The 23038-nt window shown below is 58.7% G+C and overlaps 1 protein-coding gene across 1 annotated transcript in view; it reads right to left on the bottom strand.

The window, feature by feature from the left end:
• Positions 1 to 23038, bottom strand: part of LOC308645326 (obscurin-like) — a gene marked incomplete at its 5' end in the record, with an annotated part of 148115 nt that overhangs the window by 33579 nt on the left and 91498 nt on the right. The window contains 27 exon segments of the mRNA XM_081287369.1: positions 33 to 189; positions 1047 to 1220; positions 1607 to 1686; positions 1837 to 2037; positions 2584 to 2723; positions 2892 to 3008; positions 3570 to 3640; positions 3868 to 3928; positions 4356 to 4574; positions 4786 to 4884; positions 5109 to 5141; positions 5769 to 5966; positions 6234 to 6352; positions 6602 to 6680; positions 8329 to 8685; positions 9521 to 9793; positions 10347 to 10613; positions 11566 to 11838; positions 15132 to 15207; positions 15392 to 15588; positions 16085 to 16357; positions 16903 to 17175; positions 17302 to 17568; positions 18202 to 18468; positions 19978 to 20241; positions 20692 to 20955; positions 21321 to 21433. Coding sequence (XP_081143495.1) covers positions 33 to 189; positions 1047 to 1220; positions 1607 to 1686; positions 1837 to 2037; positions 2584 to 2723; positions 2892 to 3008; positions 3570 to 3640; positions 3868 to 3928; positions 4356 to 4574; positions 4786 to 4884; positions 5109 to 5141; positions 5769 to 5966; positions 6234 to 6352; positions 6602 to 6680; positions 8329 to 8685; positions 9521 to 9793; positions 10347 to 10613; positions 11566 to 11838; positions 15132 to 15207; positions 15392 to 15588; positions 16085 to 16357; positions 16903 to 17175; positions 17302 to 17568; positions 18202 to 18468; positions 19978 to 20241; positions 20692 to 20955; positions 21321 to 21433 — 4912 coding nt within the window.

Here is a 23038-nt window from a genome sequence, read left to right as displayed (position 1 = left end):
GTGGCCAACGCCATGGAGCCAGGCACGGGCACCTTGTAGAACTCCTGGATGGGCGTGCTGACAACCATGGACTCTGCCTGCACACGGCCCACCAGGAACTCCAGGTACTTCTCAAAGGCTTCCTGGTTCTTGATGAAGCACATGGCCACATCGTCATCTGTGTCACAGCGCTGCAGGTCCTGCAAGAAGCTGCCACAGAGAGGGACAGGGTCAGGGACAGGGTCAGGCACAGCTCACAGCCCAGTCCTGGGCCCTCTCCTTGAGAGGCTATGGTTCTTGCCCAGGAGTGGGTTCTGGGCCTGTGAGATTGAGTATACTAAGCTGGGTGTGCAGACACGTGGGCACGTACAGAAGTGCATGGGTATGTACACTTGCCCACGAGTGTGCAGATGTGTAGTATGTGAGCATGTATATGTGGGTACATGCATATACATGTGCACGTGTGTGGGTGCATGTGTGCATGCATGTGACTGTGCATGTATACACAAGTGTGCAGATGTGACCATGCATGTGTGGCATGTGTGTACAATATGTGTGCATGTGTTTGCCTGAATGTGTCTGTGGATGTGCACATGGCACACACATGCACTCAAATGCTTGTGTGAGTGTGCAAGAGTGCACGTGCATGGAGATCAGCATGCATGTGAGTGCACATATCTATGTGTATCCAGCATGTATGCACATTTTTGTACAGGATTCACATATGTATGTTTGCACACATGTACACTATGTGCACACACATATCAAGCACATGTGCATGCACATTTGAGGCTGGGTGCGTGAGCATATGTGGTGTGCACATGGGACTTCCCATGTGCCCGTGTACATTCATGTGCATGCACATGGGCCTGTGTGAGTGCTCATGGGTGGCAGGTATTCTGCAGCCTTCAACCCATATGGCGAGCGTCTGTCACTGGGGCATCACACAAGTGGGATGTGCTCATGGGTAAATAGAGTTCCTACCCCAGCTGCTGAGTGTCACCCTCCACGAGGCCTGACCCACAGCTGTGCGTGCACCTCACATGCATGTGTGTGGCCTTGCCTACCTGCTGTGGAAGCGACTGATGTCCTGCACATTGCGAAAAATGACTGCCTTCTGGCTGGCCACGGCTGCTGGTGCTCGGGGAGCACGGTCCAGTTGCTGTATGTAGTGGCTTTGGAGGAACTGAAGCTCACCCACGAAGGTCTGCTCTGAGCTCAGCAGCTCCTGGATGACAGAGCTGGCGGAAGAGTGGCATCAGGGGGTGCCCAGCAGCTGCCCTGCTCCCACTGTCCCTAGTCTCCACATGGAGACTAGGGACACATGGAGAGCTTGCTCCCTTGCACTGCAGTTAAACGGGGTTCCTGTGATCAGGAGCCTGTCACCCAGCTTCAGAAAGTGGGTAGGTGGTGGAGCAAGGGCACCACCTCTTCCCCAGGAAGCCCTCCCGCATGAGGCTCTGGGAGGGCACAGCTGCAGAAACCAGGGGCAGGACCGTGACCTAAGGAGGCTCACACAGCTTCAGCAAGCACAGGTCCCCCGTGAAGAAGCAGGGCAGAACGCCAGCTGGCCCTTGAGGCCCAGCAGCCAGCTGTGGCTCCACCCTCAACCCTCCCCAACACATACCTCAGCCTGGTCTTGTACTCATCCTCGGACACGGCCTCGGGGAATTCGGGGGCCTCACTGGGCCCCCACTCAGGAGACAGCTGTTGAGAAACAGGAGTTTGTCCCAGGGCACCAGTTTGTTCCACCTCCTCTGTGGCCACCGGGCTCCTGTCCCTTACTTCCAGGGTTCTCTGGCGAAGGGCCAGGATCCCAGGGCCTTGGCACCCTCCCCCAGCTCCTGACTACCATACCTTGAGCCTCTTGTCCAGGTAGGCTGGTGACACCCAGCCTTGCCTGGAGGGGCTGGACTTGGTGGGCTTGGTGCGCACAAGCCAGCGCAGCGGGTGGGCTGAGTCCAAGACCTCCACATACTGGCCTTCCCGCAGTGTGATGGCATCCTGCTCGGCCCCCAGGGGTAGGTAGTCGGCCGTGGCCACGTAGATATCAAAGATCTGATAAAGAGAAATGGGCCTAAGTCCTGGGGCCAGAGGGGTGAGGCCTGCCAAGACCCCCCATGGCCCCCCACCTCTGAGGAGGGAGAGGTTCTCCCAACCCCCTAAAACCCCCAAGAGCACAGAGGGGAGGGTGCTGAGTCTAGGGGCCGAGGAGGTACCCAGTCCAGGGCCACAGGGCAGGAGCCCCCAGGGTCACTCTGAACAGATGGCAGTGAGAGGGCTGGCTCCTGCCCACGTGGATGGGCGCCTAGACTGTGGTTGCTCACAGCGCCTTGCTGCCCACTGCCCCCTGCAACCCAAGAGGTGGTGGGCTCTGGAGGCAAAGGTGCACTCTCCACAGATGGCAGTGAGAGGGACATCAGAGGTAGTGCTCTGCAGGAACCCACGTGCAGAGACCCTGCCCTCTGCTCCAACCTCTGGTGTCCCTTGGTGTCTCTGGTGGTGATGCCCCTCCCTTGGTAGCACCAGGCCCTTGCAGCCTCCCATCGTCTCTTCAGCAGGTCAGGCCCCAAGCCCTGTTCCCAAGGGTCCCAGCCCACCCACCTCTCCTCGGGAGTCCCCATCCTCTGACTCCGAGGATGACTCCTGGACGCTGGAGGAGGGCCGCGACCGGCCATGCCGGGGGGAGGCAGACGGAGTCTTGGACTCCTCATCACTGTCACCTCCAGGCACCTGCAGCTTGGCTGGGCGAACACAAAGGTTGTGATGTCCCTGGAAGGCTGTCCCCCTACTGCCTACCACCCAGCCAGTCTCCAGGGCTCCCAGGCGCAGAGTCCTAGCTAGGCCCCATGCGAGGACACAGGGTCCCAGCCTCCCCTGGGGACCCTGGATGCCCATCCTGGCCCCCTCACCCTGTGTGATCTTGGCTGACACCATCTCAGTGATCTGGGAGGTGAGTTTCTGTAGGAATTCCTCTGTGCCCACCTCAGCGAGGGACAGGTGGCCATGGGCCTCCTCAGCCACCAGGGCCTCCCTTGGGGGAACAAACACAACACTCTGGGGTCATGCTTCCCCCAAAAGTTCACTGCAATTCTCCTAGGGGCTGATGGTGAGCAGGAGGCCAGGCCCTGGCAGGGAGACCATGAGGTGGTGCCAGCAGGAAGAGACCAGTGAGGTCAGCAGGATGCAGAGCCTGTGACCAGGGATGAGAATGAAGGGAGCAGGTCTGGACAGAAGAGGCAGCAAGTGGCCAGAGAACGGCAAGCACAGCTAAGAGGCAGCAGGTGGCAGGCAGGGCTACAGGCAGATGGTGAGGGAGCTGAGGACAGGGCTGGGCAGGGTCCAGCCTGGCATCAGGCTTGAGGCGGGGTTGGGGCTGTGGGGGCCGAGGTGACTTTGTGGCTCTTCTTAACATCTGGAACCCAAACCTCCACATAGCCCACTGGGCATGGGCCCCCTGACCACAGAGGTCAGAACAGCTCTGACTCCAACCAGAGCTGGGAGCTGGCCATGAGAGGGCAGGGACCTGCCCAGAGCCCAGGCTGCTCAGGTCCAAAGGGCGGCACCCCCTGCACCCAACCCGGGCATACCTTTCCTCTGCCCAGCAAGGCCGGTGAGACCAGCAGACTCTGACATCTGTGCTGAGATGGCTTGGGTGGTCCTGAGGGGAGGAGGGGTGTCCTGCAAGCCCAGCTTGGACCCCACCACTCTGCTCCCCATAGAGGGGGGCCTAGGGGCCAGGACACCACAATCAGGGGCTCCACACCAGACGGGGCCCATAAAAACTTCATTTTATAGTGTGGAGAAGCTGCACAGGGAAGGGGGTGGCCACCCACAGGGCTACGCCACCCTAGCCCCCTGGGTAAGTCAGTCAGGGCACCCACTCACCCCTGTAGGAAGGTAGAATTGAGAGCCTCCTTCATCTTCTCCTGCTCCTCCTCCTTGGGCACTGTCCAGAGATCCAGGGGAAGTATCAGGACCAGTCCTGTACTCCGACACCTTGAGTCCTGGGCTGGGACCCCTACCCAGGACATCTAGACCACCCTGGAGGCCCTGCCTGCACTGTCCCTAAGAAACCCTGGCAAGGGTCTATGCCTAAGCCCACCTCCCTGTCCACTCTCAGCACTTGGTCACCCATGGGGTTGGGGGACAGGCCTGCCCTCCAAGCACCATCCCCCGGAGGGGCTGAACAGAGGGCTCTGGGCAGGGCCCGCAGGCCATCTGTGCACCATGCAGGCAGGGCTGAGGTTCCAGGCCAAACTGGCCTGCACCACTGGGCCCAGACTGCTCTTGGGCTCTGCAGGAGAAGGATCACAGGTGGGTGAAGGCCATACATCCCAAGCTGGTCCCTCACCACACCCAGGCTCCCTACTCACGGCCTGAGACATGCAGGCTGGCAGAGCAGAGGGCCTGGCCAGCGGCGTTGGTGGCAATGCACGTGTAGGTGCCCTGGTGTTGCCGGCCCACATCTAGCAGGACCAGGCTGTGCTGCTGGGCAGAGATGGCCATAGTGTAGCCTGGGGTGTTGGGGCCAATCCACAGCACGCCTCTCTCGGCCTCCTCCTTGAGCCAGTGTATGGTGGGGGCCGGGCATCCTGTGGGCAGGAGAGGGCTCAGTGGGTACACAGCCCCACTGGCTATGGGCCTTCAGAAGAGGGTGCTTGGCCAGAGTGATATGAGGGGTGGAGCAGGAGGCCATGCAGGGTGGCATGGGTGGCCTGTGGGAGGGTGGCATGGGTGACCCGTGGGAGGGTGGCATGGGGGCCCTGGGGGGGTGCTCTTTCTCCCGGGAGTGAGGATGCCCACCTTCCACCTTCACCGAGAATGTGATGCTGGAGCCCCTCTTCACTTTCTTGGGGGTGAACCTCTCCAGGATGCGGGGTGGCACCAATTGCTCACACACATCTGTGAGAGCAAGGACAGCCATGGGGACACCCGGCACCCCTCCTTCAGCTCCCATGTCCTGATGTCCTTGTTCTGGGAACCCCAGGTAGTTCTCTGCCACCTGTGCCTGTGGCCCCAGAGAGCCCTCTTCCTGCACCTCCACCACTACCAGGCCCAGGGCTGGTCCACTCTGGCCTCATGCCCACAATCCACCCAGCCTCTGTCTGCCCACAGGGCCATCTCACCTGATGCTGACTTCTCTTCTGGTTCATCAGGACCTGAAAAGTGCAGAGGGAGTCAGATGTGCAGCACGCACAGATTCCCTTGCTTCCCTACACGTGGGAAGGTCCTGGTCCTACTGCCCAGTGGGGGGACCTGGGCATGGCCCCACCCATGGTCAAAGGTCCATTACCCTGCCTGAAACCTTGGCCAGGAGGCCAAAGAACTCACACTCCAGTGTACATCCGTGTGACATCCCCACCCTCCCTGTGCCCACTGGGATTCTGGGGCCCCGCCTGGAACCACATGGGCACTGGGAGATGGCAGCTGGGGCTGCACCCTGAGAGGCAGGAGGAGGACCCAGCAACAGTCTCTCCGCAGGACCAGTATGGGTCAAACTGGGAGTCAGCTCTCAGTGCTCAGAACGTTTGGGAAAATAAGGACACAGGAGTTTTCTTGTCAGAGCTGCCACTGGGGCTTTGTGCAGGTCTGCTGGGCCCAGTGTTCGTCTGCTTCCCCTAAGAGCCTGCTCATCACTCAGGGTGTCCAAGCCCCACTGGGCACCCGCTCCTGTGGGGCAATTCTGCCATCTGTGCCACTGTGCATAGGGGCAATGGGCTGGGCCCAGCCTGATGGGGCCTGGCATGTAGTACATGTGGCACTGCTCACTCCTTCAGGGCACACACCTCGGACCAGCAGCCGGGCAGATGAGTAGGCAGCACCAACAGCATTGCTGATATAGGCCGCATACTGGCCAGTGTCCTCCCGGGTGACAGAGACGATCTCCAGGGTGTGCAGTGTCTTCTTGTCAGCCATGCGAATGTGGGCAGATGTAGACAGGGGCTGGCTGTCTTTGAACCAGTACAATCTGGGGACTGGGTAGCCTACCCCATGGAGGAGAGTGGTCAACACAGGACCATTCTCAATGGGCACTATACTCTTTCGATGGGAGACAGACAAAGGCCCAGAAAAGAGGTTGCTCAGAGGCCAGCGAGCCTCTGGTGTGGGGGTGGGGTGGCAGCCTCCTGTTGCCCAGCAGCAGGCACACATGACCTCTTGACCTCCACTGGTCAGGCCCTTCCCATGTGTGACCAACGGGAGACAGCTCCTGGCCTCCCTCCAGCTACAGTGCCCACTCCCCAGCACCTTACCTTTCACCTTGAGCTGAAATTTGGCCAGCCATGTACCAGGGGCCACCTGGAGGTCCCTCAGCTCCTCCACCACCTGGGGCAGCTGCCCCTCATCTGATTCGGTTCCCTCTTGCTCCCGGCTGGCAAAAAAGACAAATAAGGGGGTAGCCATAAAGTGGAGCAGGCTGAGGGTCCATGCGGGAGGACCCACGGGATGAAGGTCAGAGGCGGATGGGTTTGAGGTTCCCTGTCTGCTGAGTGGAGGGGCAGAGGGACAGAAACGGCCAGGGTCTGACTGAAAGCTGCAGGCTTGGGAAAGTCAATCTAAGCCACCCAGCCCAGATCACCACTTCCCGGGAGGCCCTGGGCCGCTGTCTGTGTGGCCCCACCTAGACAGGTATCCCTGGGCACTGAAGTAGGATGAGGTCTCCGTGGCGTCGGCGGCAGTGTCGTAGTCTGTGCTGGTCACTGGGGAGGAAAAGTGAGTGGAGGAGGCTCAGGACTTTGGGATTTCAGGGGGACGCGCCCTCCTGGGCCTGCCCACCCCTGCTGTTCCCAGCCTCGTTCTTCCACACCCATAACTAACTGCAAGCCTCTTAGGCCCAGCACAAAATGTCATATGACCTGAGTCTCCAGGAACAGCAGACAGGTACAGTGGCAGAACCTTCTGGTTCCATCCTACCAGGGCACGAGAGGTTGGAGACACAAGCCTCAAAACCAAGAGAAAGAGACTTGGATTTCTGACCAAGAAGGGGCAACAAGCTGGACTTCCACCACTGTGGGCCAAGCGAGAGTCCCCAGAGTGCCCATGCTGAGACACTACCCCAGCAGGATGGTTGGGAGGTGTGGCCCTGGGCCTGGGGCCAGTGGGAGCTGAATGGCAGCTGAGACCCCTGGCCCTTCTTGCCACGTTCTCAGTGACGTTCAGGTAAAATTTGGGGACTTTAAAAGATTTCTTAGACAATAAAATGGAAGAAAATAGTCTTTTACAAATGGTGTTGAGCAAGAGTGAACTTGAAGCCTTACCTCACACTCACAAATTCCCTCCAAGGGAATCAAAGACCTCAACTTAAGAGCTACCACCAAGTTTCCAGAAGAAAGCACACATGTGAGTCTTTATGACTCACATTAAGGCAGCACTTGCATAAGTGTGGCGAAGCCCAAGCAGTCAAGAAAGAGCAGAGACCCTAGCCTTCATCAGGCCAGACACGGTGCCCCCAAGTACATGGCCAAGAAAGGGAAAGACCAAGGTCATGCCTCTGATGCAGTCCGGAATCAGGAACACGTGAAGAGCTCTTTCAGCTCTGGAAGGAGACCAGCCATCAGCGCCCACCATGCCACAGCTCCAAGCATACCTGTATGCAGGGGAGCCTCCACCACGACCCCACACACACCAGCAGCAGTTCTGTGGCCAGGGCACCTGCCAGCTGCATGTCCTCTAGCCCAGCTCAGCTCTGACCCTGTTTGCCTGGGGACAGGTCAGGCCCCAAGACAACCTGCTTCAGAGGCTAGTCAGAAGCCCAGGCTCCTCGCTGGGGTGGACCCAGTGGATATAAATCAGGACCCATGGTCTCCCTGGGGCAGGGTTAACCTGCCAGGGCAGCTCACAGAGCCAACCAAGGGTCCTGTTGCCTAGGCTGAAGGTGACTTAAGGACACCTCAGGAGCAGCCAGATGTGAGATCATGTCGGGCAAGCTGTGGTGGGCACAGCCCCTGCCAGCACCTCTATTTCCATCAGGCCGAAGTTCCCTGAGGCCCAGAGCCTGGGCACCCTACTCCAGCTGTGTCACATGCCATCCTGAGTGGATGGGGTGGGGCCCTTTCCAGGCTTCCTGTCAAGAGCCCCCAGCACGTATAGATTGGCAACCTTGCTCCTCCTGCCCACCCCTCCAGGGCCCAGCTTGGACCTCTCCCAGGTACAAAGCAGGGGAAGGTAGGTGGTGATCTGGGGACCATGGCCTCAGGGGGTACTCAGGGTTGAGCCAGGACACATCTGATCAACAGCAGCCCTGAGACTTTAGTGACCTGGCCCACACACCTGCAGGAGAAGCCACCTAGGAATGGAGGGAGCATCCTAAGACTCTGGGGGTGGGACAGATTCATAGCAGGACCCAGCCCAGGATGGTCATCCACCCTGGTGTCAGGAGTGTGACCCAATCTGCAGAGAAGGGACACACCTTCACACACACAAACCACCCACCCAACACCGAAAGTCGAGCTGAGGTCACTGCGTCTCGGGCAGCAAAGGTGACCTCCCCAGAGTGGTGTAGCTGTGCATTGTGTAGCAGCAGGGTGTGGTGGCTGCCGTCAGCAGTGACGGTCCAGTCGTCGTCAGGCTGTACCGCAGTTCCGTTGATGTACCAGGTGGCTTCGCCCACCGGCAGGGCCTCGCTGAGCACGCAGGTGAATCGAGCCTGTGTGCCAGCTCGCACCACCACATCCTTGGGGGCCTCCAGGACTTCCAGGCGCCAGCCTGCAGTCAGGGGTGGAATGAATGCGGGTGTGTAGGAGGGTCGAGAGAGAGCAAGCCCAGCACGGCCCACTGGGTCTCCCACTGAGTGGGAGTGAACAGAGATCCCATCTCCACCAGCTCTCCCTACCTGCAGAGCCCCACGCTGGAGGGGCCTGGGAGACACACGCCCTGCACTGGAAGCTGCACTCCAGTCCTGGGAGCGCTGCCCAGCCCCTGGAGGAGTCTTGGAGACCCTCTTCGGGCTCCCCACATCTCACTCCATTCCCTAGCCGCAGGGCTTGTCTCAAAGACTGATGTCCTGCCTCCAGCCAACTCTCCAGGCCCCGCCCTCTCCTAGGTGTTCACAGAAGGCAGACTCACACCACCCAGCTGGCTCAGTCACAGGCATAGACAAAACCTGTCCTCATGTCCCAACAGCATGCCTGGCCCTGCTGCTGCGCAGGTACACTCCCCCTATGCCCCTGCTGATGGAGGCCTCCCTGGTCCTCGGCCCCTGTCCCCTCCCTCTTGGGTTCTCTTGGCCATGGGTCCCCCAGAAGCACAAGCTCAGCAGCAGCATGCCCTGATCCAGCAGCCGTGCAGGGCCCCAGCACTCTCCCAGAGGCCACCAGCCCAGGTGGAGGACTCTCCTGCAAGCTGCTCCTGTCCCAGGCCCCATCCCCTGAGTGAGCAGTCCAGACAACTCTTTTTGGAGGTAGAGTGGGGGTTCCCAAGGAGCAACTTCCCTTCTGGTGGGAGAGTCCTGGAAGCCACCTTGGGCTGCCCAGAAAGTGGCCCAACCTCCTGTGGGAGAGGTCTCACCCACCTCCGCCCCGCCAGCTCTCATTGCCATTACCTCTGACGGTGAGGAAAGCAGAGGTGACCATGTCCCCAGCCAGGAAAGTCACCCGACAACTGTCCTGTGGCCTCAGGTTTTTGAGCAGCAGTAGGTGTCGCAGGCCGTTCTCGAAATATACCACCTCCGCGTTCTCCGAGGTGTGCACGGGCTCATCGTCCAACAGCCAGGTGTGGGCAGCCACCTCAGGACGGGACAGCTGGCACTCAAACAAGGCCTCCCCGCCCTCAGGCACATCCACATTCTCCAGGCCCCGGACCACAGTGTTCTTGGCTGTAGGGAGAGCAAGGCTCAGGGACTGCTGACCTCACTGTCCCTTGGGAGAGCCAGCAGCTTCAGGAGGGCGGCACCCAGGCCTGTAGTGTTCCCTCCACACCCTGCCCACCCTTTGGGAACCTCACATCAACAGTGGTCTCCTGACCACAGGAAACTCACAGGTGTTCACAGACTGCAGACTCACACCACCCAGCCAGCTCAGTCACAGGCATGGACACAACTCTGTCCTCGTGTCCCAATAGCACTCCTGGCCCTGCCACTGCTCAGGTATACTCCCCCCATAGCCCTGCTGATGGAGGCCTCCCTGGTCCTCGGCCCCTGTCCCCTCCTCCCTTTCAGGTTCTCTTGGCCATGGTTCCTCCCAGAAGCACAAGCTCAGCAGCAGTGCAGGCCCAGGGCAGGTTGCCTGCCACCTCCTGGGCCTGTTCCCACTATGTAGGTCCCCTGCAGTGCGGAGCTGGCTGTTGCTGCCTGCCACTCCACCATTGCTGCATGGCCAGAGCCACGCCAAAGCCGTGCTGGACCTGGGCTGCCCGCCAGGTGGCCTCACCTTGCACTTGTAGCAGTGCCACCACGCGAGTGCCTGCGGCCTCACAAGAATAGATGCCACTGTCACAGGGCAGGGCCGGCCTGAAGGTCAGCCTGGCCACAGTCCAGTCCTGCTCTATGATGACACGGTGCCCATCTGCGTGTACCTCCCGCTCGTCCATCTTCCACGTGGCCTGCACCGGCCGTGAGTATTGGCAGAGGAGTTCGGCAGAGCCACCCTCCTCCACTGCCAGGTCCTGCATGGCACTGACCACCTCCACCGTAGGATCTGTCGGCCAACACGCCGGACACGCATCAGCCCTGAGGAACAGCACCACCATGGCCCACCCACCCCACTCAGTGTTAGTGGCTTCAGCGGCTGCAAGCATGGAGCTTCATGGTGACAGTTTAGCAGGAGCTGCCTGGCATATGGCTAGGAAAGGAACCCACACCGCAGCCCAGAGCCCTCCATCAGACACACCTCACCCATGAGCATAGTGCCTAGGCTTCACCTCTGTCCAGGCAGAGCTCCTCTGGCCCCACATACCTGCTGGCCCCCAGAAACATACACCACTGGAAAGGCTCCTCTGGATGTCCTAGAGCCTGCCCCAGAACCCAGAACCTCTGCCCTGCTTGCTCCTCTCCAGGGGCCTTGCTGCCCACCCAGGGCCCCCATTCCATCTCCATTTGTTGAAATCTCAACACATTTTACATGACAGCACACAGCAGGCACCAGGCAGAGCTGTTGGGAAGAGGCTAGGGAGACCCTAGCAGCTGCTACTCTCCCTGTCTGGCCAGCTCCTCCCCAGAAGGGCACGGATCTCAGCTGAGCTCACAGAAGAGGAGCAGATGTGAGCAGGGACAGGTAGGCCAGGGCCAAGGGCATGGGCCTCCCCTCAGAAGCCCAAAAAGGCTCCCAAAGGGACTGGCCCCCGTGGCTGGGGATGTGCAGCTAACTAGGTGACTGGTGGCCAAGCAGGCGGCAATGCACTGGCCCTACCTGGCAGGTGGCAGTGGACCTAGCCTCCAGCTAGATCTCCCATTCAAAAGTAAGAGCTGCCCACTGTGCCTCCTGGGGGTGCCCAGGGTAGGTGGCACATGTAGAGTGATGCCCAACCTCTGGCTCTGGGGACAGTCCCCACCCTCAGTGCCCATCCTCCCCCTTTCCCCAGGAGCCCGCAGGAAGCATGTGGCAGCAGGAGCAGAAGCACCAGCATGGGGAAGTCCCCAGTGGTCAATACCTTTGACCAATAACTTGGCTGTGGAGACCAGGGGCCCTGTGCGGAAGGTGACGGTGCCTGAGTCGGCCACCGCCAGGCCCGAAAGTGTGAGGGAGTGAAAGGTCCCATCACGCACAGTGATGGCACTCTGGGGGCTGTCCTGTAGCAAGGTGCCATCCAGCCACCAGCGGGCCTCTGGCCCACCCGCACGAGACACCTCACAGGAGAACGTGGCCACCTCCCCTGCGAAGACGTCCACACTCTGCAGGCCACGGACCAGGCACAGTGCAGCCTCTGCATAAGAGGGCAAGAAGGAGGGCTGGGTCCATCCCTTAGAGGCTACCTGGGGCTACTGGTGCAGGTGTGTCCTATGATAGCAGGTTTTGTCTTTATGCCCAGTTCCTGGCCCAGAGCTCCTAACCCAGCAGAATCTCCTGAAAATGCTGCAAGTCCCTTCGTTATATATAACAGGATCTTTTTTTCTTTTAATGACACCTGAGATTATGTTAATAGGGTGACTCAGGCCCAGCCCTGAGACAGCTTCAGGAAAGGACTGGTCACCAAGAAGATCAAGTGATTACAGGGTTACAAGGTTCAGCCCCATCCTCTGAGAAAGCAGGGTGGTTGGACATCAATCTCCATAAGACAAACTCTTAACAAGACCAGATGAGCTTCCACAATGCTGAACACAGGCTGGGAGGGCAGCGTGGAGAGGACATGGAATCTGTGTCCTTTCCCATTCTTGTCTTTCACCTGGCTGTCCCTGAGCGGGATCCTCTGCAACAAGCTATCCAAGATGAGTGTGTCCCTGACTTCTGTGAGTTGTTCTAGCAAACTGGTCAATCATGAGGAGAGGACAGTGGGAGCCCTCACTTGAAGCCACTCAGAAGTTTGGGTAGCAATCTGAGATTTGCCATTGACATCTGAAGCCGGGGAAGCCTATGGACTGAGCCCTTAGCTTGCAGGGTCTGTGCTAAATCTGGGTAGATAGTGTCAGAACTGAATCACAAGACACCCAGTGGGTGTCCACTGGAGAACTGCTTATGTCTGTTGGGAGTGTCTGGTCAAATGTTCTAGGTTGAGGAAGTATGACAGGAAGAGAATAGTGACCGTTCTCTAGAACAGATGTCAGAAATGGGATGTGCTGGCCTAGTTCTGAGACTCACTGGTGTGGGGCCACCCTGGGGCCTGCTGGCACCATCCAGACCAAAAGGATGACCTGAGCCCTGGGGTCTAGAAATCCACCCTCATCACAGAGGGAGGCACAGAGGCCACCACGGTGAGCCCAGCTCACACCCCATCAGAACACTACAGGTTTCACCCAGAGGAGGCCATGCCATGCATGGTACCCTGATCCATCAGGAGAGCAGACAAGCCCCAAGCCCCATGACTGGGGCTCCTTCTAGTGCGGATGCCTCGTCTGACCCAGGTTAGGGCAGGAAGCAGAGGCCCCAGCACCTGCTTCTCCCCAGGGGTGGTGGCTGGCCTCAGAAGGGGACCTCTCTGTCCTTGGGGGCACCTTCAATCCCAAGAGGGCACCTCATCCAGTTTTCCTCTGAAGTCCCTCAGCACCAGGGTTCAGGGCCCTGATGCTGGATCCAAATATTCCTGTCCCTGTCACACAGAAGGTCCAAGCTCAGGGCCTTCCCAGATGAATCATGGCTGCCCTCCCGTGCCCTCCATACAGTCTCCATCCTGTCTACCTCCTGATGGACACTCAGGGTGGTTGGAGGAAGAGGATACCAGCATCCACGTCTAATCCTCCCATCCCCACAGGCCAGCCAGTAGGACCAGACAGAGACTTCTTCCACCACCTGCTGCCTAGGGCCAGGCAGGGAGGATGTCACCCCCACCCTGTGCTTCTCTGAGCGCTTTCCACAGGCCATCCTGGGGCCTCCTTGTGAAGACAGAGACACTGTTCAGCTTGGTAAGGCCTAGATGCCTTTACCCCAGGAGGCAGGTCACAAGGGGCAGGTGGGAGTCACTGGCAGACACCAGAGCCCATCAGGACAGTGATGTGCGGGGCAGCCCCCATGCCCACCCCAGCAAGCCCTCCCTCAGAAGCCTCTCCACACTCCTCCCCTTCGATGCACCCCACCAGCACCTGCCTTCCCCAAGTGTACATCTGCACCTCCTTCTCCTGCTCTGCCAATTCTTGGGTCTTGCTCCGAGCAACAGTTCCCAGGCCTGCCTATCACACCCCTACCTGGACATCCATTCACATACCTAAGCCCAGGGCCCTCCCCCTGAGATCACTGTCCTGATGCATAATGAGCCATCTTTCCCAGGCAAGGGACACAGAGCCATGTCACCCCCACATAGTCATCGCCCCAGGAACACACAAGGCCCTTCCTGCACTGCTCCCATTCAGGAAACCCATGACACTTCATCTTCATCACTCAACCTAAGGCACTAAGCAGCCTTTCCCAGCCCCCAGGCCACAGAGCTGACCATATCTGTCTATTCTTTAGGTTTCTGGGGAGGAGAGCATGAGATTCAAACATACACTGTCTCCATGTCCAGCTCCTCCAAGCAGACGGGGAATCCCTGAGGGCAAAACTACCTTTGGACCTCAAGGTCCAGGACTTGACCATGGTAGGGGCTTGCTCAATGGTGAGTAGATAAGTGGTTTGATAGTGGCTGGTAGATGTTTGATGGGTGGATGGATGGATAGTTAATGGGTTAGTGGATGGACAGAAGGATAATGAACTGGTGGTAGATGGATGAATGTGTGATAAATGGATGGACAGAGGATGAGTGGAAAGGTATGTGGATAGCTAGATATGGAAGATAGGTAATAGATGAATGGAAAGTGGAGGGATAGATAGATGGATAATGGGTACATGAGTGGACAGTGGACAGATGGTGGTAGTAAATGAATGAATGGTAGATGGATGGATGGTTGATAAATAAACGTATGGATAGAGATGGATGGATGGGAGGGTGGATGGAGAGGTGGTTAATGGGTGGATGGATGAATGGATGATTGGTGTGGACTGATGGGACCAGTCTGAGAGCCAGGAATAGGGTAGCAAGGGAATGCACTCAAGAGTGACCTGTGGAGTCAAGGTACAATCCAAGTTGAAGATTCCTAAAGTCCTGTTTGCATTCTGGGGCCATGTGCACCATGCCTGAGTCCACACAGGTGTCACGCATCAGCTGTTGTATCCACATCTTTGAGCTTGTGTGGTATGCAAGAGCGTTTCAACATGGATGTGTGTGGGCCCACATGGACCATATCAGAAGGACAGGCATTGGAAGATGATGTCCAGAAGACCCTGTCTCCACCTCAGGGTCCAAGGCAGCAAGGCTCTCCTACAGAGAATACCAATCCTGGCCTGTGCTCCCCCCATACACAGCATTCCTCAAGATCTTCACCAGCCTACCCCACTCCATGACTTGAGGGATCAAGGACTGGAAAATTGCCAAGTCTAGGGTTTCTTCTCCACACCAACACACACACACACACACACACACACACACACAGACACTCACACACACACCAGCTACCACTAGGCAAGATGCTGTGGTGCCCAGAAAACAGGCATCCACAGGCCAGGGCCTAGGTATAGGAGAGAGCTGCCCACCTGTGACTTTCAGCTGGGCTTCTGAGCTGCATGAACCCACTTGGAAACTGATGGTTCCCGCATCTTCAGGGGTCACCTGAGGACACAGGGAGGAAGATGCTCAGCCCTGGCCAACTCATCCTGACAGGAAGGACTGGTCCATCTAGCCAGCCCCCAGTGATGGGGCTCATCACCTCCCTAACCCGACCCCCTAGTGGAGGGTCTTTCTGAATGGAGCTGGAACCATCCCTGTCCAAGTGGAACAGGTCCCAGAGCCCCACCTTGTGCAGGGTGAGCAAGTGAAGCGTGCCCTGCTCCACGGTGATGTCATTCATCTCGTTGGCCTGCAGAGGTACCCCTCCCAAAGCCCAGCGGGCTTCCTGGCTTGCAGCTCTGGACAGCCGGCACCGGAAGTGGGCATCCTGGCCTTCATTCAGCTGCATGTCTTGCAGGGGTTCCAGGATGGTCACCTCTGGGACTAGACACAGGGTAGGCATGGGTGTCAGCCTCTGTGTCCAGGATGCTCCCTTCTTTAGCATAGCTTCCATATCCTGGGGGTCCTCCCTGGTGACCCCACCCCAATTCCTGAAGACAGTACATGGGGGTGTGTTATCAGTCCTTCCTCTAGCCAGGGTTCTGACCAAAGGGAAATGCCAAGATGGCTGAAGGCTGGGGCGGCCAGTCTGCAATGACCCCTCATGAAAATCAGGAGAGGGAAACTGGAGCTTTAAAACTGGTAAGCTCTGGGAAGCCCACCACTGCCTGCTCACCAGCATGACTCAGTCTTCAGTCCAGAATCATTCTGTCCTGACTGGGGCTACTAAGAAATGGCCAGTTCATAGTCCCTCTCTCTACCAACACCCAAGGATCCCAAAAGCAGGGACCCTTGCTGTCCACTTCTGTCCCGAACAGAGGCTGGGCCAGGACAGCCTCCCAGGGGCAGTGATAGGGCAGGCCCACCCAGAGCTGGCTACCTCTGACAGTGAGCTGAGCAGAAGATGCATGGCTGCCCACATGGAAGGACACGGTGCCAGCGTCCTCAAGTGTCACACCCTTCAGCTGGAGTGTGTGGATGCAGCCATCCTGAACAGCCACCTCTGTCACCTCGTTGCTCTGCAGTGGCAGGCCCTGGAGGCGCCACTGCACATCTGTGGCCCCAGCCCGTGACACCTCACAGCTGAACTCCACATCCTCGTCAGCCTGCACTTCGGCATCAACCAGGCCCCTCACGATGGTCACCTCAGGCTCTAGTGGGTGGTAAGAAGGGTCCCTTTTCAGGCTGGGCCAGCCCCAGTGCCCCTCTAGAAAGCCTTCCTGGCCACCTAACACTCCTCTGCCTTGTGTGGCATTTGCCAGCTGCTTCACTCAATGAGTCTAGAAATAGCTGGGGCAGCTATCTCCCCAAGGCCAAGGGTACAGCTCTGGTTGCAGGACAGTGGATAGATGCCCTGTTTGGCTCCAACATTGCTGCAGGCCCAGTCCTGGCCAGGTCACCGGGAAAGTAAAACCTTCAGGAAGAGCAGGTAGGTGCCAGAAAGGGCCACCAGGCCAGCTCAGGCCAGTCTGCTGCCAGCTGGGGGGCAGGAGGGAGCACAGCCTTCAGTGCTGCAGGCTTCATGCCTACCCCCATAAAGCCCTTCTCTTGGAGGATCAGAATGGGGGTGGAGTAGCAAGAAGAGAGCCTATAACCTGAGGGACCTCCACCACCCTGTGAGCTGCACTTGTCACAGCCAGGATGCCCCCAGGGGAGCTGTCAGGAAGAGGGTGTGGCACGAGGTCCTGGTTGGCTCACCTCTGACCCTGAGAGAGGCCAAGGTTTTCTGGCCACCCACCACACAGGCATACTCTCCCGTGTCCTTGGTCTCCAGCCCATGGACCAATAGCTCGCACATGGCCCCTTGGCACCGCATCTCATATTTGGGGCCCACAGGCAGCTCCACGCCCTCCTTTAGCCACTGCACAGGGGCCCCTGGCTCAGCCTCGCTCAGCTGGCAACAGAGCCGAGCCACGCCGCCTGCCTCCTGCTCCACGCTCTGCAGCCGGGTCTTGAACTTGGGCTTGGGGGCTGAGGGACAAGAAAGGAAAGCTTAAGACTGCAGGTTCCCACCTCATGTTCGCCTTGAGCAAGGTGCCTGCCCACCCCTGAGGTATGAGGCTGCTGGGGAAGCACAAGGGCCGGTGGGCAGCTCACAGCGGATGGAAAGAGAGGCTGTGGTCTGCGCCTGACCCGCATCGCAGGTGTAGTCTCCCGCATCTTCCTGTTCCGCCCCGCGCACCAGCAGCTCGGCGGCAGAGCCCTCCTGTACCATCTGGTACTTGGCGCAGGGGAAGAGCTGCAGGGAGCCCTTGCGCCACTCCACGCTCGCTCCAGCCTGGCTCAGCTCGCAGCGCAGGTGCGCTGTAGCTCCCTCATCCACCTCTAAGGCCTCCAGCTCCCCGAGGAACCGCACGGGCGCAGCTGCTGGGCAGGAAAGAGAACATGACAGCGAGACCCTGAGCATTTAAGACCCAGAACCGTGTAGGTGAAGAACCACATCCGGGCAAATCCTGAGTCGGACCCACAAGGCATACCGTTGGGAAGAAACAACTGGGGAACTGCATGGGGCAGAGGCAATACCGGCCAGCAAAGCTACCAGAAAGGGAGAGACCCAGGGAAGCGAGGTCCTGGAGCGGATATAGAGAAGCGGAGCACACGCGAGCGGCTTCGCACAGGGGCAGGACCCCCGCACTACGGGGAGGGGGCGGGATCACAGCCACCAGGAGGAATTGGGGGACTGCACAGGAAGAGGCGCCCAACGGGTAAGGGAGAGAGAAAGAGGAAAGGTTAGGTGGTGCTCCCTGTCTGTCCTGGGATCTGGGAGGAACAGGGCCTTGTCCACAGCCTTGTCCTTTGGTCTTGGGGCGCAGGGAGGAACTGGGCGGGCAGAACCACGAGGTGGGAGGAGCGAGCAAAGTTATTAGGGCAGGTCCGCCGCGCCCCACTGAGCCGGGTCCTCTCTGCTGGGACCCCCCCCCCCCCTCAGGTTGCAGCCTTGAGGGTCAGCGGGGACTCTGCACCCACGCTAGGCTTCGCCCTGTCTTGTGAAGTCACCTGTGACTGTGAGGGTGGCGCTGGTAGCCTGGGAGCCACAAGCACAACTGTACTCGCCGGCGTCCTCGCGGCGCAGGTCCCGCAGCACCAGCTCGGCGGTGCAGCCTCGCTGCTGCAACTCCCGGCGCCCATCAGCCTGCAGCTCCAGACCGTTCTTGCTCCAGACTACAGTGGCATTGGGAAGGGACAGCTCGCACTGCAACCTGGCTGTGGAGCCCTCCTCAGCCTGCAGGCACTGCAGGGGCTCCCGGAACACAACCTGTGGAACTGCAGATGGGGAGGAGGCAGGGTCAAGATCAGGCACACAGCTGGCCAGAGCTGGGGAGCCCAGCTTCTCCCAGCCCCTTGGCCTACCTCCACAGGACGGGTCTATGTAAGGAGGGAGGTGAGGAAGCTGGGGGCAGAGCAGAGATCTGCCACAGGCTTTTCTAATGGCAGCCTCCCCCTCAGAACCTCTAGCCTTGCCAGAGGGATGTGTCCCCCTTGGACCACCAGAGCAGGGCCAAGTCCAGTCATATAGTCATTTGGCCAGCACAAGACCTTGTCCCACTCCCACCAGACCCCAGGGAAGGGTGATTCTCCCCAAGACCACAGGACAAGGCAAAATCCTTCCCAGACTGTGGACAAGGCCCTGTTCCTCCCAGACCCCAGGACAGGGACAGGAGGCTCAGATCACAGGGCAGGGCTTTGTGTCTCCCCAGGCCAGACCCTAGGGCATGGCTGAGTCCACAGGAAAGGCCATAATTCCCCATTGCAGGCCAGGCTGTCCCAGTAATCCCCAGGCAGGATTGTCCCTCATGCCCCTGAGATGCTAAGGGGCAGCAGGTGCTGACTGCCTCACGTGGACACACTGGCAATCAGGGGCAAGGTGCAGAGCCCAGGCTGGGGAACCTCCCTGGGCATCAGAACCCCCAGGGCCCCCAAAAGAAAATCTTGGGCTATACATGGCATGCAGAGATTGAGGAGGAATGACAAAAGGTGATTAGGAAAACAAGGTGGGAACTCTGTCCCTCGTGACAGCTGGCCATATGAGGTCCCTGGGGAGACTGGCAAGGCACTAGTACACTGGGCAGTGCTATGACAGAAATCCAAGCAGGACAGAGAAACAGCATGAGACAGAGGGAAAGGGCACCCTCCCTCTGGACAACAGGGACAGCATGGCCATGGCTGGACACAGAGCAAAGGCAGAAACCCAAACAAGCCCACAGTCATGGGAGGTCTTTATGGTCAGCACTGCCGAGGTCCTCTCCTGCCCACACACGCACGAGTACTCCCCAGCCTCTGCCACAGTCAGGCCCTGGATCAGCAGCTCACAGCCCCCTCCTGCCTCAGCCTGTACCGGGCCCCACCTCTGAGGGTCTCAGACCCCTTCCTCCACTCCACGGGGGCTGCCTTGCTTAGTTCACACCGCAGAGTGGTCGTGGACCCTTCTGTGGCCTCTTGGCTTCTCAGATCTTCTATGAATCTGACGGGCAGGGCTGGGGAGGGCCAAGCGGTCACTGAGAACATGGGGCCACACACTGCCAGAGGACCATGGTGTGGACAGGTGGGTGGTGGCACAGATGAGGAAGGAAGCAAGTAACCACAGAGGAACAGAGTACGCAGTAGGATGGACATGGACACGAGAAGGAGAGGTGAAAGAAGCCCAGGGGAGGATAGGATAGGTGGCCACGGGGCTGCCACAGGAGCTGGGCCGTGTGTGGATGCAGGAGGTAGGAGGCAGAGACAGGGTAAAGACACCAGCTGGAGGTTCACATGGCCACACAAAGTCTTTACCCCTGACTGTCAGCATGGCCGAGGTCCTCTCCTGCCCACATACACACGAGTACTCCCCGACATCTTCCTGGGCCAGGCCCTGGATCTGCAGCTCACACACAGTCCCGTCCTGCCTCAGGAGAAGTCTGTCCCCACTGGTGAGGGTCTTCACACCCTTCCTCCACTCCACAGGGGCCTCTCTGCTCAGCACACACTGCAGCATTGCCGTGGCCCCTTCCACAGCCTCTTCATTCCTCAGACCCTTTGTGAACTTGGCAGGCAGGGCTGGTGGCCAGAAAGACATGGATGCAATCATGCTCTGCAGGCACGTGGAGAGGATGGACGTGGACAACAGAAAGGACATGAAACACAACTGTACATAAGCCCCCTGCTGGGTGTGCTGGGCACCAGGGCCTTCATCTTTCCCCAATGCAGCCTGAGCACATGTGGCCCTGGCCCACTCTGAGGCCTCCGCAGGCCTCCCTGTGAACCTGACGTGCAAGGCCAGGGAGGGTCTGAAACACATGAAGAACCTCAGGTGTGTTGGGGAACTTCAGGGGACAGAACATGACAATAATGAGGACAAGAGACAGACTGACAGACCAGCTGCCTCCGATCCCATGCAGGGGTAAGAGGGTGTCACAGACCCGGAAGAGAAGGTAGACTGAGTGACAGTTGACATGAGGTCAGTATGTGAACACCAGAACACAGATTACTCCGCCACATAGTCTTTACCCCTCACAGTCAATGTGGCTGCTGTCTTCTCCTCCCCACACACGCACGAGTGCTCCCCAGCATCAGTTGTGGCCAGGCCAGAGATCTGCAGCTCACACACAGCCCCGTCCTGCCTCAGGAGAAGTCTGTCCCCACTGGTGAGGGTCTTCACACCCTTCCTCCACTCCACAGGAGCCTTTCTGTTGAGTTCACACCTCAGTGTGGCTGTGGTCCCTTCCATGGCCTCCCTGGACTTCAGATTTTCAGTGAATCGTGCAGGCAGGGCTAGGAAGGATCACATGGACAGAAGCCATCAAACCTTCTGCAGGTTCTGAGGTCAAGACCGGAACATCAAGGAAGGAAAATAAAGCAGGACGCCTGGAGGGTCATAGGAGTGGGAGATCCGTGAGGGTCTGAGTGAGGTCCTGAACGCGCCTGCTCCTGATCAGGTGGCTGGGAGCAGTGCTCCGTTCCAGGTCCTCCTTCTTCAAGGGCATCTTGCCCACCCACAACTTCTCATTGCCGGGAAGCACACCAGGTGCCTAGAGCTGTGAGCTCACGTCTGTACCACGCGGTGACCCCTCTCCCTGGACCCTGTGGGAGGCAGCTCCCAGTTGTGAGCCTCCCTGCCTAACAAGTGGGATTCTCACTGCAGGCTCCAGCCACACTGTCAGCAGGTCCCACAAGAACTACAAACGGCTTTCGAGCTGGATGGCGGCCAGAGTCTGGAAGACTTTTGAGGTATATGCTAGAAAAATCCCAGCTAGCCAGAAAGGGCCTGACAGAGGAAATACAGACACTAACAGTGCTTCTGGCCAGGACTAGATGGACACAGGGAAACACTCGTGGGGAGTGGAAGAAAGGTGATCCTAGCTATGAAGTGGCACAGAAGTGGCCAGATTGTGCTCCAGTGTTCTGTGGAGGGCAGCAGTGGGAAACAGCAGGACCAGATGGATGTCCAGCTGGGAGACAGCTAAGCCAAGTGTGGCAGGCATGGCCTGCTGTCTCCCTATGGCTCACAGGAGAGTGTGAGAAGGCAGAACTGTCCATCAACAAGGAACCAGCCCCGAAGACTTAGAAAACACCTGGATCCACAGTGAAGAGAGTGGGAGATGCCCTGAGAGCGTCAGGCGTGGCTGAGCACCTGCTAAGGGGACTCACGGGTGGCTGGTGACCAGGCAGCTCCTCCCCCGGAGCCAAGACTGCCAAGGATAACAGGAAAGCCCTGCGCAGGACACACGTGCCAGAGGCGTGACACTCGCCAACTGCGAGGCAGAACAGAGGTCCTAAAGATACACACATGGTTGGAGACTGGCGATGGGACCCAGGGTGCTCTACCACCACGCCACATCCCCGGCCCTTTTGAGTTTTTATATGAGACAGGGTCCTGCTAAGTTGCTTAGGGCCTCACTAAGTTGCCGAGACTGGCCTCAAACTTTCCATCCTCCTGCCGCAGGTTCCTGAGTCACTCAGATTACAGGCATGGATCACCATGTCTGGCTGAAAACGTTATAGGAGCAGGAATGCTGGCAGTGTGGACTGCAGGGACAGCAGTCAAGTGAGATGAAGGACACTGCCACAGGATGAGCACAGCCACTAGCCACACACATGGGCTTCCCCTCAAGCAAAAGACGGCCATGAAGGTGGTCAGAGTGGCAGGAGTACCACTGCCACAGGCCTGGAAGAGCATGAGGCTGTCCCCTGCTCGGTTTCAGAGGACCGGCCAGCTCCACTCAGGCTGGGGGCAGACTTCAACCTTGGTAGGTTTGCAGGACAGAGCACCAAGTCAAAGTAGAGTGCTGTCCAGCCCTGAAATCCAAGGAGCTTGGTCCTGCTGTTCCCGACTGTCTGGACTCGTGACCCACATCCTTGTTCCTGCTCCTCTGAGGGTCTGTCCCACACTGGGCCCACCACGCTTTGGAAGCACGTGCCTTGCCTAGCTCTAGTCACAGCCAGGGAGGAACTCTGCCCTGGGGTGAGCTGGAACCCAGTCTCAACCTGGGGACATTCAGATGAGACTGGACAAGGTCGGATGCTGGGTGGGGCTAACTCAGTGTATTTTGCATGTGAGAAGGACCTGAACCTGGGGGGGGGGGGTCACTGGTGGGTGCCACAGGTTGGAGTCCTAACCTGGAATCTCAGAACATGACTGTTCAAGGAGGAAGAAGGTCATCAGGTGGCCCAAATCCAAGGTGACCAGTACCCATAGAGGAAGAGATGAGGACACAGGGGGAAAGATGGCATCTGCAAGCCCTGGAGTGGCCTCAGGAGGGACCAGCCCTGCTGAGAAGCTGTGATGGACGATGGCCTCCAGAGCTGGGAGAGACATGCCCCTGTCCTTTGAGCCACCCAGTCTGTGGCACCTCCT

The sequence above is a fragment of the Spermophilus citellus genome (genome assembly GCF_964194105.1).
Source record: "Spermophilus citellus genome assembly, chromosome: 1".
NCBI classification, from domain to species: domain Eukaryota; kingdom Metazoa; phylum Chordata; class Mammalia; order Rodentia; family Sciuridae; genus Spermophilus; species Spermophilus citellus.
The sequence above is the reverse complement of the archived record's forward strand: the minus strand, read 5'-3'. Positions and strand labels throughout refer to the sequence as shown.